The 17,729-nt window shown below is 46.2% G+C and overlaps 1 protein-coding gene across 15 annotated transcripts in view; it reads left to right on the top strand.

Moving 5' to 3' along the window:
* Positions 1 to 12,914, top strand: part of IGFN1 (immunoglobulin like and fibronectin type III domain containing 1) — a 63,204-nt gene extending 50,290 nt beyond the window's left edge. For all 15 annotated transcript variants that reach the window (XM_037410237.1, XM_037410239.1, XM_037410233.1 and 12 more), the window contains 12 exons: positions 1,062 to 1,186; positions 1,962 to 2,103; positions 2,626 to 2,922; positions 3,558 to 3,857; positions 4,771 to 4,944; positions 5,812 to 5,940; positions 6,431 to 6,733; positions 8,035 to 8,123; positions 9,066 to 9,261; positions 9,894 to 10,193; positions 10,702 to 11,028; positions 11,799 to 12,914. In XM_037410237.1, the coding sequence (XP_037266134.1) occupies positions 1,062 to 1,186; positions 1,962 to 2,103; positions 2,626 to 2,922; positions 3,558 to 3,857; positions 4,771 to 4,944; positions 5,812 to 5,940; positions 6,431 to 6,733; positions 8,035 to 8,123; positions 9,066 to 9,261; positions 9,894 to 10,193; positions 10,702 to 11,028; positions 11,799 to 11,812 (2,396 nt within the window). In that variant the 3' untranslated portion in view covers positions 11,813 to 12,914. The remainder of the gene's footprint in view (positions 1 to 1,061; positions 1,187 to 1,961; positions 2,104 to 2,625; positions 2,923 to 3,557; positions 3,858 to 4,770; positions 4,945 to 5,811; positions 5,941 to 6,430; positions 6,734 to 8,034; positions 8,124 to 9,065; positions 9,262 to 9,893; positions 10,194 to 10,701; positions 11,029 to 11,798) is intronic.
* Positions 12,915 to 17,729: the final 4,815 nt, after the last annotated feature.

The following is a 17,729-nucleotide window of genomic DNA, read 5'->3' as shown; positions in this document are numbered from 1 at the left end:
AATGGTCTTTATTTAAATTATCTAGAGCAGGTATCACCTGTTCATTCAAGTGTATGATTCATATCCACATGGAACAGACTTCAGTTCACAAACATATTAGTTCCCATATAGTTTCAAGGAATATGGCCATGTTTCTTTTATATTGTTCCAATTTGAAACTTATTGTTTCACTTTGTTCTAACATCTAGTGCAAAGATCTGTGTATTTCCAAGTTCTGGGAATAAATCTGTGCCTGCTTATATTGGATTAATATGCACATTGAGCCTAATGTAAAGAGCTCTTTTCTCTTGTAACATCAGAAATAATAAGGTGTTGCATATAGTAAAAGGAGAGTAATGTGTATGCAGCTCTTTGACTTAGACCAGTGGCAAGACTAGCGAGACAATACTTTGAAAACTGTAGAAATGAGAAACTTCAAATGTATAACTGAAGGGGAATATTTGCCTAATGGAATTCTGACAAGTTAGAAATTATCAAGACAAACAAAACATCAGTATAAATAAGGAAGTAAAATCAACAAAATTGGGGAGGGAGATGGGGTGTTTATTAGAGAGGGGATGAGCTTGTTAATGGAGAAGAACTTGGGACGGGAAAGAGGAATATGGGGGGTAGAGAATAGTGTGACCGGGGGCTGTTTGGGGGGAAGTGGTTGGGCAGCCCTGGATCTGGTCAGTGCAGAGGAGAACGGTGTAATAGTATATCCATATCCCAAAGTACCCTGCTTCTTTCCACTGGCTGCAGAGGGAGCCAAGACAATTAGCGCAGATTTAACATAGCAAATCTGTAGATGGATAATGTGATTCGTGATGAATCCATTGCCCATTAGATTGATGTCAGGACTATATGGTATGCAGGCCAGCTGGCATGTGCCTTCAGTGCAATAAGTTAATGCCAGCTGGCCCACAGTCTTGTTGTACAAAAGCCTGCCATGACCACAGTATGTTTTTTTAAAAAGCTTTCTTTTCTTCTCATGTGCACATGCATTTCCATTTATACATTTCTCCCGGTCAGTATAACACAGAGTTAGCATCTTTTCAACATTTTCTTTTCTGAATGTTCAGCACCACGCTGTTTTATCAACAAACAGTTATTTGATGTCAGAGTCCTGAAAGGGGAACCAGCCGAGCTGTCTTGCACTGTCAGTAAAGATGAAGTGACAGGAACCTGGTTTAAAGATGGATTAAAGGTGGGTGTTCTCTAGCTGCTGTTTTCTTTGGTTAGCAATGCTCTGCTCGCTGGCTCTACCTCTTAAGTGTCATGTCAAAGTGTCCTTCCCTCTGCCAGTCTTACTGTAGTCTGAGTATGGCCCTGGAAGGATTCTGTGGGAGCCTTTTGATAACAAAACTCTTGATACAAACCCACCAAGATTTCTCCTCTTCCTGCTGCAAGACATTTCCCTTCTTGATGACAACAGAAGTCTTTGTGCTTTCTATTCTTTTTCTTGTGTGGAGATGGTGTGGGTCTCTCCCTTGCAACACAATCCTTTTCCTTGGTGAATGTAAGAAACATGCAAAAGGCGAGGGAAAAATCTTCAAAGGATCCTTCCTTCCAGCAGGCATAACACAGAGTGCTTTTTCAAATTAGTGCTTAAGGTCAAACAGACATCGTATTCAATCTTCCAAAACAGCACTAAACAGTAATTCCAGTTGTGGGACCTGGATGATACTGTAGGAGTTCTGAGGTGTCGTACTGGAGCGTGGGCCAAAGTTTTTGTCATTAAGAATAGAAAGAAAGAGCTTGGAGATTTTACTAAAATTCATTTTAATGGTGTTTGAATCAAGTCTTTGTGGGAAGTATGTTGATAATGCTTATATGCGATGTTGCCAGATGAGTAATCCCAGAATATTACTGTAATTAAATGTGTATCATTCATAAGTCTTTTCAATTACATTTTGAATTTTTGTCTGTTTAAGTTTGGATTGCCCTTTTTTAAAGAATGGTCTCTGTGCTTTACCTTGTAGTTAAAAAACATGGATGGAATCTTTTTTGAAAAGAAAGGTCTAGTCCACAAACTAATTATTAATAAAGTGGAAGATATTCATGCCGGGAAATACAGGTTTGAAGGTGGGGATATAAAAACTGAAGCTTCAGTTTTTGTTGAAGGTGAGTCTATTCAAACTACCAATGCAGTACGCTAGCCTTGATGTGCTCTAAACCTAATACGTTTTCTCAGAGACCTCCAGCTGGTTATTGTGGCAGCTTTATTATAAAGAATTACCATGTAAATGGGAGATAGGTTTTGTACAGGTTGGTGCATTTTGTATTTACAAATTTAACTAGGTTGCCTTCCTGAATAGCTTCTGTTATTAACCCAGAGGGGTTGTTTGGGGTGCATATAACACTTTGTCAGCCCAGATTCTTCATTCTTGTGTTTAGCGTATTGCCTATGAGAAAGTTGCTCCGTTGAAAAGGGCAGTGTGATACCACAAATGCTTTGCAATAATTATCCTGTTGCAAAGTACACATATGTATGTGAAGCACCGAGCACGCAACTAAAGGTGAAGGTCCAAATGTTCTGAGCTTCTAAGCATTAGTGGCAGCATCATGAGGGGAAGCCTTTCCCTCCAAGGTGAGCCTTATCCTCTTTGAACTGCAGTTTTTAATGATCTTGTATCACCTGCTTAGATCCTCCACAGGTTGACAAAGTTCTCCTCAAAAACTTAACAAGCGTTCCTACTGTGGCCAAGGCAGGGCAGCAAGTAAAGATCAAGATCCCTTTTGAAGGTCGGCTACCAGTCAGAACAACATGGCTGAAGGACAGAATGGAGCTAGCAGATGACACCAGGATTCGTGTTGATAAAACAGAGACCTTTACCATGCTGTCCATCTCCAGCAGTGAGAGAAAGGACTGTGGGGATTACAAAGTCAGGCTGAAGAATGACAGCGGAGTCCTGGAGATTAACTTAAAGCTTGTGGTAATAGGTAAGAGCCCCACAACATCCACTGTGGCTTTCATTGTAAAGCTTAGGCAGGCAACCCGTTAATACTGGCGACAACCTTATTTAGAGCTATTGCCTATTCCAAGATGAACAAGACTATGTAATTTTCCACTAAATTAGGGTCCAAGCAAAGATTGCTGACATGTTTCTTGCCCTTTAATATGAGGTGGGACAAATCTAGTTTGGTTTTACACAGCCTCAGCAGCTGAGTTTTGAATGTTGGGTGACTGTGGGAGCTGGAACTATGAGCAACAGGGAAATTTATTAACATTAGGTTATCAAGGCCAAGTTCAGCCCTGCCATAAATGCCGGTACTCTTTTGGAAGACCAGAAATGGTGTTCTTCCTTTATAAGCAAGCTGAATTGGTGCCGTGCTTATGAGGACAATTAGCTCATGGAGCAAGGGCCTACCTTCCCCTCACCACCCCTCCTTATCAAAAGTTAGTGGAAGTATTTAAGAGACAATTCAAGCACCCATCCCTCGTTCTGCAATTATGCATGTATTCCATCAGAATCGGAGTCTCCCAGCTGGTGAGCAAGAGACAGTGTTTGCTCCAAACCCAGGGGCACGTCTGGCTCTGGAGCCAACTCATAGTCTCTCTGTGTTCATCTTTTCAGACAAGCCACAGCCACCTGCAGGACCCATCAAAGTTGTAGAAAGCTCTGCAAATGACATCACCATTCAGTGGAAGCCCCCAAAGGATGATGGAGGCAAACCAGTACAAAGCTACATTGTTGAGAGTCAGCAGGTAGGCAAGAACGACTGGGTGACGTTGGGAGAAGTGCCCAGGAGCTGTACTACGTTCACCACGAACAAAGTGGAACAAGACATGAGCTACTACTTCAGGGTGAGAGCTGTAAATGCCGAGGGAACTAGTGATGCACTGGAATCAGATGAAGTGAAGGCTGTCAGTAAAGGTAAGTAAATACTTTCCATAATAGTGTTCAACACTATCTGGGAAATTCATTATCAAAGCTGATATCAGACTCACTGCATTGTAGATGTTGCTACAGATCTAACTTGAATCATGGCTGTGAATTCTTCACACAAATCCATGGAGATTGCATATCAAGACTAGAAGTTTATTGCAGGCTCTGGTGGTCTGAGTGAGATGGCGTTATGTTCTCATTTATGCTCCATTCTGAATTGGAAAGCAAGTTTCATGGGGGAAATGTAATATGCATAAAGATCAAAGGAAATTTTTGGCTGGAAGGGGAACATGTGAGGCCTTTTCTTGACTCCATAGGTAAAGGAGTGTCTCCATATGTGCAACATTTTTCAGCATGACCGCTTCATTCCCCTGATTCCCAAACTACTAATTCTATTTTTTGTCCCTTAATGAGTTTAAATACTAGAACAGTTTTGCCGTGGGCATGAATGTAGTACTAGAGAGAAAGCGATGCTCTATTCTATTTCCAATTATCTTCTTTCTACATTCTCCTCCTCATGATTATGAGAATCTCTGTACTTTGCTTTAGCAGAGGGCTAAGAAAATCCATTTTGTTTCCACTTTCTGTCATGAAAAGTAAGAATAATGCTGACTTGTTCTACTGTGTAAGAATGACATACTTCACTCGGTAGGCTGACAGTGGAATCGTCAGTCATGGTGACAGCAGGTCATTCATGAAAATGAAATTCAGGAACAGAGGTCCATCATGGATCCTGTTTGTGTGGGGAATAAGATACACAGCTTTAGGTCTCAGTCAAACGGTTTCAAAACACATCCATATGAATACCTTGGGGAAACTGGAAGAGTAAGTGACACAGAAGACATTCTTATCTTGCAATAAAAATATACCTGCTAATAATGAAACACTAATCTCTCTCTAGCTTCACCTGGTGCCCCAGATCCCCCTGAGATTGTCAGTGCCAGCAAAGACACCATCACAATATCCTGGAAAGCACCTCGTAAAACTGGCAGTTCCCAAATCGTGGGATATATAATTCAAAAGCGTAAGAAGGGTACCGTGACCTGGCTGCCAGTCAACAACGTGCCTATAGCAGGTAGGTAGCTTAAATCCCGGAACACACTGGAAGACTTGAAAAAGACAAAAAGGTCAGCTGGGTTCAGGAGCTGCTTAGGATCTTACACCTTTTCACATCAGTGTTTTTCTTCATGAATTCTTGAGATGCTTGCTGTCCCTGTCGCAATCATGTTACCCCGATCTGAAGTTTTACCTTACCTTCCACAGCTGTAGTGTATATGTTTCCTCACAGCTAAGGTTCACAGCTATGCCGTAGCAAAGCCAGGTCTTGAGTTTATATACAACTGAATGCCTGAGAGGAGGATTATGATCTTTTCTAGATTGTGTGGAAGCATATGGCTGGAGAAGTGTGCAGAGATGCTCACTGCTGCATCCTGGGATGTAGCTCCTCTACAGATAAACTGAGGTCTCCAATTTCTGGAACTAAAGTCTTCACATGCAGAACTACTGTCCTCAGTTCTTGCACTAGGAACTCATCAGATGGAAATTTTTAAGTGGAAGGCATATAAAGAAACCCAAGTGAAATGTATGAGCTCCAAGATGCATTTTGACTATAGCTAACATTATCTATCAGGTGCAAGCTAGGACTTCTTATCTGGTGTAGAAGAGTTCAGGATCATTCCATGAGGGAAAGCAGTATTATGCTTTCTCTAACTTTTAATAGCTTTTAAGTGCTGTTTGATTTGAAAGGGAATATAATGATCATGTCCCAGAAGTACACATGCTCTTGGGTGGGGAAGGGCAGGGTAATCAGTGACAGCATTTTTACATGACTCCAGAGAATTATTCAATCCACAGTTCTACAGGGAGTAAAGTACAGCATTGGTGTCTTCCCCTTTCTTGCTTGAGGAACACCTGAGCCAACACACTCCTTTTCTTTCTGCAGACAAGAAGCTGAAAATGACCAGTCTCAAGAAAGGTCTGCAGTATGAATTTCGTGTGGCAGCTGTCAATGCTGCTGGCATAGGAGATGCCAGTGAACCGTCACAGCCTGTCTTTGCGCGGGATTCCACGAGTAAGTGCACTGCCCCCCATCCTTCTGGCTTGGGGATACATAAAGCTGAATGTAGACTGACAATGTATGTTTTTAAATGCTTTGTGAAAAAGTATGTGAAAACAAAGATCAAAGAATTGGGGAATGTTTCATGGCTGAGAATCTGCTATCGGCATGAGGAAGCAATGGAAGGATTTCCTGTGTGATGTCTAAGTTGGATATGGCAGACTCCTGCGTGGGGGTTACATACAGTGTGGAGAAGTATTCAGGATGGGTTGCAGACCATTTCAGGAGTGTCATAGGTTGTACTGCATAGCTGGCAGGAGTGGGCATCTGGATCCAGCTTTGAAGAACTGGAACAAGGTGGAGTCAAGACAGCAGGGTGGATATCCAGTGCACTTCCTGAGATGCCCCAACATTCTTGAAGTGACTCAAAAGAGGGGACAGAAATCCTAGAAAAATTGTAAAAGTTTAAAAAATATAAAAATGTAAATAAAATTCCTGTTTCCAGAACCTCCAGGTCCAGTGCAAGACCTTAAAGTGAGCAGCAGCAACAGCACTAGTGTCACCTTGACATGGAAGAGACCTGAAGCAAAGGATGGGATGGATGTGAAAGGCTATGAGGTGGAGATGCGGTCTTCTAACAACCTCAGCTGGACCAAATGCAATACTCTCCCCATAGAGGTGGCCACTTACACAGTTAAAGGCCTCCAAGCCAAGGAGATTTACTTTCTGCGTGTGAGAGCCATCAATGACAGTGGCTCAGGAGAAGCCACAGAGGTTGAAGCTTGCATTGAAGCTGCTCCCGCTGTAGGTAAGTCAGAGCGGGCTGCTCTCAGAGTGAACGAGCTCATTCTATAGGTAATGGGATGCAAGCAAGGTCTGCAGGACGCTGTGAAGAGCTGCTTTCAAGTCCCAGACTGCAGCAGAAGGACAAGTACTACATTACTCCTGTAGAGTATGGGTCTTATTAAGTCACGTCATGAGGAAATTCTGAAGATTTAACTAATAATAAATGTATAATGCACAGTGTTCAGCTCATGTTAAAGACTCATTATGATAAAAGAACCCCTAAACCTCTGTTTTTGCCTGGGATTTATGTTTCGCCCCCTGTGCGGAGCTATACCACAGTCACAATCACCAAACAGAAACTGCACATGCTTTGTGCTCTATTAAGGGAAAAATAGAGGTTTCAGTCAATTTTTAATACAGTCTTGTGGAACCCAGCATTTTATTTCATTCTATTAAATCGCAATTGTTATGCTGTTTTTTGTAACCTTTATTTTCCTTTTTAATTTTCTAGTTTGAAAGTTTTTACCTTTTTCACTTTTTCATCTTTACAGTCTGTAGCTCTGTTTTTTCCCCTGCTGTTTGGGAATATTGCAGAAATGCAGGAGTAAGAGATAACTGTGTGAGGGATTCATCTTCCTTAACTTGGATCCCAAGTGAAAATGTCTACTTTTGGCCTATGCTTGCAGACTCCTTTTGTAACTGCTCAGTAAATAGATAAATGTGGGTCCATCTGGGAAGCAGTTTTTTCAGTTTGAAACTGGACGTGCTAGATACAACTTAGCACTATTGACTTTGGCATTTTTAGAAAAATGCTAAGTACAGTAGTATATAATATTGATGAAAAGAGAGAATAAAGAAAAAATATTTTAAATACTAAAGAAGCTTATTTTTAATAAACTCAGGCTAGTTTCTTGAGGATGTTCTGTACTCTGTATTGCATGTATATTTCGTAAGCGTCCGTTGCAATCTCCTTGTCCCCAGATGTCATTTATACAAAATCATCCATATGATGGGGTAAAGTGTGTCAAAGAGACAGTTTCTCTGCGACTGAGACATCACATGTATACAAACGTTGTTGTGAATGTGGTTTTTCATCATTTCCCGTTGTTTACTCATAGTGGCAAATAGTAAAGAAGTGTGAAAGGTGTAAACTCTGGTACTGAATCGAGGAGCATCTTTTCCACAGTAGCACTATGAGTTTATCAACAGCCTGCAGACCTGCTGTTGGAAAGGCATTAGGGGTAGCAAACACGCGTATGAATTTGTCAGCCAGTGACTCTGTAATAATGTACAACTTTTTATTGTAATTACTGTCTTTTCCAGTTTCTCCCAGGATACTAATAGATGACAAGGTGAAAAGCTCCCTGGTTATAAAAGCAGGAAATACCATCCGAGTGGATATTCCCTTTGAAGTAAGTATTCAAATGTGTTTTGAAATTCCCCATCTGTTTCTATGTTGTATTCAATAGCAGGCATGAAAACTGAGCTACTGTTTTCTTGGCATGAAATTTTGTTTACAAGACAATGGGCAAATCCTTTAACCTGCCTGTGCTGGGTATACTTTCTGCATGAGAAAAACATGAATGAGAATTCAGCTGTCACTCTTGACATTAGTGTTTTTATGAGATTGTGGTCATTCATTAGCCTCTGCAAACAAGGCACAATGCTATTCATCAACCATGACAGATTAGTACCAGAAAATATTGATATACTTAGAGTTTAAAAATCCATCAGTTTCCCTCTGATTCCCTCAGAAGGCCTCGTGGCAGCATTTCTAGCAACATCTTGACTGTTTGTCCTACTAAGCAGTAGGACTTGAGAAACAGGCATGCACTGGCAGAAATCCTGTGTTCTTTGACAAGCTTGGAACAACATAGGTGAGGTCTGGGGTATCAGGAAAATGTTGATGAAGGCAAAGGGTGTGCATTTGCTGGCCTTTCTCCTAATCTCATGGAGAATAGAGACCAAAGATGGCACAATGGAAATAAAGACTTTGAGGATGTGTTTTCTTTCCAAAACCAGCACATCTTTTAAAAAGTAGAAAATACTAACTACTGATGTCATCTGTTGTTCTTGATCTAGCACACCTTGTTTGTCATAGTTAACCTGAACACCTTACTACAATAACATTCTTAAAAGACACAGAGAAAGAGAAAAGTTACAAAGAAACTTCAGAGCAGCCCTTTATCTATGGCGTTTAGATCCATCTTGGATCTGTATTTCTAAATATTACTTTACTGTGTCATGTAGGTATACATTTGGGATGGAATTCATACAGGTAATGAAACTGAAGATGTGAAGACACAATCTGGAGGCAAAACATGCGGGCTTATAACTTGTGTTGTTCTTTACAGGCATCACCAGATCCAGTGGTGACCTGGTTAAAGGATGGGCTTCCTCTTCCAAACCGGGCTACAATAAACACCAAGGATGGTACCACCCAGCTGCTGATTGGAGCAGCTGAGTTCACTGACAGTGGCATCTACACTGTTGAGCTCCAGAATGGCTTAGGGAAAAGAGAAACGTTCAGCTTCCAAGTTCGAGTTACAGGTAACTCGCTCACTACCATATACACGCACAGATTTACTGCGGATAGGCAGTAGGCGATGAGCTGAGTTGAGCGCAGCGAGCTCTGATGCAGTTAGGCCGTGCAGGCACAGGGAGAACTAGAGCACAATTTTCCTGGAGGTTCACTCTGTCCGTTTTGTGATATCACTTGGCCATGTCTGCAGGACAGAGCAGTCTACTAATTAGAATTGCACTCAGCTTCCAGAGTGACTCTGCTTAAAAAGGCGAGGTTGCACAGATGGATAGTGCAAACTGCAGAGGAGTAGTTCATGCTCTTTGTAACAGTCTAAGGTTAGCCAGCAGCAGGCTGTAGGACATTTAGTCATAGCTACAACAATTGTATATGCTGCCTCTCCAAGAGGTGTAAAAGTTCAGCTGTACCAGCCCTCATCGCCTCCCTTCATGGGAAGGCAGCCCAGCAACGCAGGTGTAATGCAGCAGAAGGTCAGTTAATAGCAAATGAGTTTTGGGGACTGGAGGAGGAATCAAATTTTATTCCTTCTAATGACCAGGATGTTTACTCAGCCCCCAGACAGAATGGACTCAAAGTTTTTAGGGTTCTGTACTGTGCCACTTTCCCTACATTTCCCTACATATTTACCTTCATCTGACAGATACCCCACAGTCTCCTGGGCCTATTCAATTGCAAGAGAATGTGCCAAATACAGTGACAGTAACCTGGGAGCCATCACCATCCGAGAAATGGGAAAGTGATCTCTACTACACAGTCCTGAAACGTGAATCACAGAAGGGCTTGTGGCATGTGGTGGGTGACCTGATCTACACTAACAAGTTCACATTCACCAAACTGATCCCAGGCCGGGACTACTACTTTAGGGTTGTGGCAAAAAATAACTTGGGAGCCAGTGGTCCGTCTGAAACTCTGAAGCCTTGGAGAATTCAAAAACCAAAGGGTAAAACAGCTTTTACAAATATTTATCTGTGCGTTGTTTCTTTTGTTGTTTTTAACACACCATCCTGAAATGGGTCTTTCCTCCTGTGAACATTTAGTTGCCCAGAACAAGAACCTGTAGAGATACCCTAAGAAATTCCAGTTTAACAGGGAAGGCTTGTCCTTTCTGCGTGGACACTGTGCAGACAGATCCTTTGTTTCCAGCCATTATATCATGCAATTCACCCCAAAATTAATTTCCAACAAAATCTAACGCTTAAGTTTTGGAGAAGCTAAAGTTTCTGACTTCAGCGTTAAATACTGGCTAATTTGAGAAGAAACATAGATTACAGATAACAATTCTTAGGTGCATGGGATGTCTGGCCATTTACAGTGCAGGATGCCAGACATTCTGCACAACAAAGTGTCATGATTAAAACCCAGTCCTCTAAACCCTGACGTGGGTAGCTGTGGAGCAGTATCTGAGTGTATGTTTGTAAGTTGCTGTTGTGTTTTTCTTCTTTTTACAGCTGAATGTCATGTCAAACCACAGAAATACAGGGGAGTTAATCAAAACCAGCCCCCGAGATTCCTCGTCCCATTGAAGCCTCATGTGGTGACTACTGGGAGCGAGTGCCGTATGAGCTGTGCGGTTGGAGGCCATCCGTCTCCAAAGATCACGTGGTACAAGGACAGCAGAGACCTCTCCAATGATCCTGCCTATTTTTGCACAAATGACTTTGGTGTCTGCTCCCTGGTCATCCTCGGTGTCACCAAATGTGATGAAGGACAATATATGGTAGAAGCCACCAATGAATCGGGCCATGCATTCAGCAAAGCCTTCCTCACTATTAAAGGTAACAAACTTCAGTGCTTCTCTTCCTTCATCATGTGATGTCAAGATGTGTCATTGCTGTCAAGATGCCCATACAGCTTTATTTACTGACAAGAACAATCTCCTATAAGGCAGTGTATGTGCTTTACTGAATTTTTATTGTCTTACTAATGATCAAGTATGAAACAAATAGAAATGAAAAGGCAGACATGAGAAAAACACATGATTTCTACGTGAGCCAGAGGTTTTGGCTGATGTTGGGAATATCTTTTAGAAACTTTCCCATCTTCATTTGATAATATCTAGGTCAGATATTTCTACAGTGCAGGAACTGCAGAATAGAAGATCCTGCAAGGTGTGCAAGGGTAGGTGACACAGTGAGGAAACAGCCTGTTAGGTGGCCAAAGGCAATGAGAAGTGAGGAAAGAGAGGGACGTGGTATAAGTTAAATGGGGTCACTGGGGATCCTGATGTGAACAGAGAATCAGTGTAGTTGACTGGGGATAGACTCATGGTGGATGCACTTGTGGATGAATACTGTTGGCAGTTTTACTGAGTTAATTATGAAATATCCTTTACTTTGAGTCAAGTATTTCCCTTTTAATGCAACTTGGAATACCTTGGTAGGATTATATGAGTGGAGAAATGGGTCAGTTAAATCCCTGTAACGCTTTTGCAGACATTGGTCTTTTTGTCCCCGTAACATTTCAGGTCCCCGTCCTAGTGTACCTTACAGACTGTCTGTCTCCCTCATTACAATATTGAGCTACTCTCTCTTTCTTTTGTTTTCAGACTCCACCCTGTAGCATGACCTTCCTGAGAAAATCTCTCCACTACTATGTGACGGCAAAGGTTTTTATTGTGAACTGGCCTATATGAAGGCTATGTATTTATTTTCAAATGTTCATTATAGTCTGAGTGTTTATTTTTCAGATCCAGTAGCTGCATTTTAAACATGATGCTGCATTGTAGTCAAAATGGGGAAAAAAGCTTTAAGATAATTGTATCTTTTTGTAAAGATCATGGCTTTCCACTAGACCTTTAAAACACAGATTAGAAGCTTCAGGAACACAGAACATGAGAAGAAAAACAATAGGCCAAAATGAAAGTTTCCACAGAGATCACCTGCTGTCAGGCTGCAACAAGAATATCTCTTGGCACCAGAGATCTATGAAGCTGGCCTTTTAGCATGTTATTTTCTAATCCAAAGCAGTCATTTTAGATTCTATATAATTTTCAACAGGTTTCTTAATTCTGGTAGAAGCAGTTCTGCATGTATTTTACTACCAGTAGCAGCTAATATATTATTTCCCTTAATCTCTAAGCTGCAAAGAGTATCTGCCTGCTAGTTTTATCTGGGCAAGAAATTCATTCTCAGACTAGGCTAACATGGGGTAGCGCTACTCACAGTGAATACAGAAACAAATGGAAATTTAGAACCAGTTATATTACTGTGAGCAGACTGGTGCTTACTTAAATCTCCAATAGCAAGTGCCATAAAAAAGGATGTATCAGTCCTGAACCGCCCCATTAGTATCACCCTTGAAACATAACTGCCCCTACCTCATGACATTGCTAGAGTGGTTTTGCCTGATGCAAAAAGAGGTTAAAAACATTTTGTGTTTGAGCAGAAATATGAGGTACCACCAGAGATCTTCTGTCGTGGCTGGGGAATTCCACCACTGAGCGGAGAAGGAACCTGGAAAGCAAAATATTATGATGCCTGTACGAACGTCTGGCATTGTAGCCTTAGCACCAAAGGTTCTTTGATGACAGCATCTAGAAGACAGGAGAGTGTAGATCGAAGACTCAAAGCCACTGGATCCTCAGACAGCCAGTCAAACATTTATGTGGGGCTGAAATGTTGTTTTTGATTATATTTTGTACAATGTTGTACAGACGTAGCGACAGTAGATTGTGAAATTAAACTATAATTAAGTAAAATTAAGTAAAAACTACCATGAGCAAGTGTTTATTTTGGAGAAGGAAACCCAGCCAGCTCCTAAATGCCAATCCACGTCTGTTGCAGTTTTTGCATGCCCGGCCTGTGTACTTTGCTGTGCTGAGGCCACTTGTCCCTGGTACACTGACATCTCGAGCAGCTTTGGTAGCCAGGTCAGTCAGGCCCCTTCATGTGCTGCTACTTGTCCGTCCTTTGGAGGTGCTTGGAAACTGGGCACGGAGGGTAAGTGTCGCTGAGCCGTCCGCCGTCGTTCGGCGGGTGAAGTGGTGTCAGGATGTGCTGAGCCAGAGGCGCAGGGCCGTGGTCGGGAAAGCAAGTGCCTGTTGCTACCGCTGAGGGACTCTGTGCTCAGCTGGGAGCTGCTGTGCTGCACCTGGGGGAGGGCCCGTTGGGATTTAGATGTTTCTTTTGAGGTGGCCTTTTGCTCCCTGCAAAGAGGGAAAATTAATTCCTACAAGGAGTGGGATGTGCTGCTCCCTTCCCTTGGAGGAAGGGCACCTCTGTTTATGATTCTCTGTCGATAAGGACCAAGATTTCCTTCCCTGCAATCTGCACGTTCGTGGATCCCAGCAGGCCTGAATTAGGTTCATTCCTGGAGATGCACTTGCTGCCGTTCGTACTCTGAACATGCTCAGAGGAGAGAGATGCTTTCTTGCATGGGTGAGTGACGAGCACCAAGCTTTCAGTAGCTTCAGACCGGCTGACACGGGTGCGATGCTGTAGGAGCGCGCTGTAGTTTCTGTGGCCAGCGCAGCACTGCGGTTACTTTTGCTGTTTTCTTCTTGACTGATAAGCATAAGGGCCGAGCTTGTTGGAAGGACCTGAACGTCTGAGATTGAAGCCTGAGTGGTCTCTGGAAGGACCTGGCACGCCAGGAGCAGGAGCCTCTTGCAAGTCTTGCTGAGGTGCACAGATTTATCCCTGTGCCCAAATGGCAGCATCTATTCAAGCTAGTCCTCTGCTGTTATCCTCTTAAATGTTTTATATTGCAGCCCCACGTGCTTAAAGCACCAGTACTTACACCTGGGGAGCGGGGCTGAGCCAGCAGCTCAGGCAGGGCTGTGGGACAGAGCCTGACCAGTGGCATGTGGCCAGGTGAGGCTGGTGGGCTAGAAACGGCCAGGCAGCAGGAGAGGCTGCTGAACGCTTCGGAGTCAGCAGCGCTGCACTTTGATCACAGCCAAGCGGTGCCCCCCTCCCGGGAATCGCCCTCCCCCGTGGAAAACCAGATGCTGCAGGGGCAGCCGAAGGGGAGAGCGTGGCCTGGAGGGAGCCGTGGCGGGGCAGGAGAGAGCTGTCGGTCAAACTTTCCTGGTCTGAAAGTGAGTGGCCTCCCCGAGTCACGAAGGGGAAGCAGGCCACAAAAGCCTTGGGCTCTCCAGAGACACCCTGAGCTCTACTTCCCCTGTTTCTTGCAGTGAAAATCTTCTCATCAAGGTGGTCCCAAACCAGCTCTCTGGATGCTGGCACCAGCAGCAGTCACCCAGTCCCTGGCATGCTGAGAGGGAGGAATCGAGCTGATAAACCCCTCTTGCATCCCTGGTGCTGCTCATTTGCCACTGGCTCAGCAAGAGGGTCTCATGCCATGCTCGCTGTGGGCTGGCCAGCAGCTCCCGGCACCCTGGGGGTGGCTGAGCTCATACTCCAGCTCGGTGGCATTTAGAGAATTCCACGTCCCTTTTGCATGGTTTGCTGTCACTCTTTGCAGTCGCTGTTTGACTTTAGAAGATGGTAGCTGGGGAGCTGGGGTGGGCCTGACCACTCTTCTTCCCAGGAACCACTTGTAGCACTCCAAGGATGCTGTAAGGGTACCCTAGCCCGTGGCCTCATGTCACCAGGGGTGCCCTGGGGCTGCTGGCATGTGGCACTGCTGCAGCCTGCCTTTGCAGCTTTGCAGCGCTCAGCCTCTGCTGGCACTTGCCTTGCAGCCCCTTGGAGCTGCTCCCCCAGATTCCCATCTGAAGAGGGAGCAGCAACACCAGGTTAGTGGAGTTTGTCCCCAAAATCAGGTTATGAGCACGGAGGAAAGCGATGCTCCTCAGCTGGGAGGGACAGAGGAGCTCTTCTGCCAACTGCTACCCCAGGTGGAGGGCACGGGGTGGGCTGGTGGATGTGCCGAGCTGTGCCTCTGCCAGCACAGGGATTTTCACCTCTCTGCACAGGCAGGGCTGGGCCTGGCTGATGTTGGCGTGTGTGTCACTGCAGAGGGTGAGCAGCTGTGTCAGCTTGGGGCGAACAGCGTAAGAGCAAGATCACCTCAGCCCCCGAGTACGCGGCAGTGGACCCTGCCGGGGCAGGAGGCAGGTCCTCACGCAGGAGCCTTCCGTGGCAGTAGGTGTGCTTGCATATTTTGCCTGATCTGCAGCAAAAAAACCCCACAAAACCAACATTCTCGTGTTAGCACTCCAACTTCTGTGGTTTTTGGTGACTTGGAGAATGAGATCAGGTCTGCTCCTAGATCAGCAGTGCTTTTCCGTGCTGTTTTCTGAGAGCTAGTGTCAGCTCTGGGGACTCTCTGGACCTTCTCTCCTTCCTTGCTGATTTTTCCTTCTTAGGCCCTGCTTAGCGAAGGCTTTTCTGCACCCATCGCAGCCACCGACCAAGGCTCTAAGGGGCAGGAGCCCCCCGCTCCTTCCCCTGCGGGTTCCCGGTCTGCGGTGCGCTGCGGGGGCCGGTGTCCCGCAGAGCCGTGTGTCCTGGCTCCCTTCCCTGCAGGACAGCACTGCCCACGCTGCAGGCCCGCTTTCGGTGGGAGCCCTCCGTGAGGAGATGCTGCTACTTTCCTGCCTCGGCGTGCACCCGAGTGTGAAGGCTGGGTGGTGGTCTGGTTTGGCCAGGGGGCAGGAGGTGGTGTGGGGTTTTACACGGGTGTCTTTGGGGAGCCTCTCAAGATGCAGAGCCTGGGTGCATCTGGCAGCGTAGCACCCTTCCCCACAGATGGGTCTGGCTGTGTGGTGGGAGCAGCCCATGGGGTGGAATTCTGGGTCTTTTCCTCTCTGGGCAGGACAAATCCTCCCTAGCTGCAGGGGCTCCCAGCCCACCCTCCTGGCAGGTGCTGATGGATGGACGCTGGGCAGCTCGGAGCAGTGACTGCCGACCTCTGCATCCATCTCTGCATCCATCTCCTGGGCCTGGCTGCTGCAGGAGGGGTCCTGGCCGCCCCTGGGACTGCAGCGCTCTGCAGGGACCGGCAGCCTTGGGGGCAGCCCCTGCCCACCCCCCACCCCCTACCCCCAGCCAGCCCCAGCCCCTCTGCCCCAGGGAGCAGTGCGGTGGGACCCCTGGTTCCCCCGGGGACAGTGCGGAGTGGGTGTTAGTGCAGAAGCCTCTGCGATTCCAGCCCCTTCAGAGGCCCGAGACGCTTCAGGACCCCCCTGAGACTTCAAGAGCTGCCACTGGCATGTTCTGACCCCCAGCCAGCGGGCTGAGCACGGCTTTCCTGCATGCTGAGGGCAGGGCAGGAGCAGTGCACACCCAAGGGTGCCCTGGCAGCGTCACCCCCAAATCTTTGAGGATGCTGCCCTTCTGTAGCTGAGATCCAAACATCATCATCCCTGCTTCCAAAGCCTGCCTCTCCCTTGCTCCTGAGCGGGGTCATTGCAGCCTGTCTGGAGGTGCAGACCAGGAGGCAGCCACTGCCGGAGCTCCCGGCGGGAGGTGAGGAAGGCGAGGAAGGCACACGTGCCGCAGGCAGAGGGGCTCGCAGGCTTTGCCGAGGCAGGGATTCAGCCTGCGTGAGAGGGCACAGCTGCGGTACCCTGTTGCGCGTCCTGCCGTGCTCCCTCTGTGCCGTGCTCGGCCCTGGTTGCGTGGCTGTCACGTAGAGAGAGGTGGGAGCGGAGCAGGAGGGCGCAGGAGCCGTGCTGGTTTGCCCAAACCAGGCCAGGTGGTCACCAGCCCAGGGCAGCATCATGCGGCAGGGCATGGTGGGGCCGTGGCTTCACGTAGGAGCAGCTCAGCATCCTGCTCTGCTCTGCTTTCAGTCTCCGTGGCTCCCTTCCTTTTCTCAAAATCAGGTAAGACTTTTTTTCTTTTGTGCTGTTTCCCATTCCCCACGGAAGTTAGTCGGCCTGGCAGCAGGTGTGCTGCGAGCTGGCGAGCCAAGCAGAGTGTGGAAGGGCTGATGGCAGCCAGCCCCAGCCTGCCCCACCTTGGGGTACTGTTCAAATGCAGGGGGTCTGTGCAGTTGCACTGGAAGTCTTGGGGGAGCAGCCAGCCCAACGAGAAGGATGAATTTGATGCTGATCATACAGCATTGCCCATTTTGGAAGGAGGCAGTCACAACTCCAGAGCATCCTAGAACACCTACACCAGGACAGCCTGGTCAGGGAAGGATGTTTTATGCTGGAGGGTGCTGGTTTGGGCAGTGGCCCTCCCTGGGAGGGTGAACGGGAGCCCAGTGGAATGTCATATTGCTTCATGGCTTGCTGGGGGCAGGGGTATGGAGGACCTACTCTGCAAGGTCAGCCTTTCTTGCTTTGTACAAGAGAAGTAACAGGAACCAGATCTCTTCCTCCACCCCGTCTGGGGAAGGACAGGCTGGGCTAGTTGGAGGACAGGATGGAGTCACTTTCTGACTCCATGGATGCTGGATCTGCACTGGTTGCAACTTCCCTCCTTGGAGTACAGGGGTACTCCATGTGCAGGGTTGATGCTCCCAAGGGGGGAAACTCTACTTCTACCAGGTTCCAAGTCCTTGCCCTTTGTCCTTGCAGGTTTGGGGTGTTATGGGTGTGTGGGTACCTTCACCATGTCTCCCC

This window comes from Falco rusticolus, chromosome 17 (assembly GCF_015220075.1).
Source record: "Falco rusticolus isolate bFalRus1 chromosome 17, bFalRus1.pri, whole genome shotgun sequence".
In the NCBI taxonomy this organism is placed as follows: Eukaryota; Metazoa; Chordata; class Aves; order Falconiformes; family Falconidae; genus Falco; species Falco rusticolus.
The sequence above is the reverse complement of the archived record's forward strand: the minus strand, read 5'-3'. Positions and strand labels throughout refer to the sequence as shown.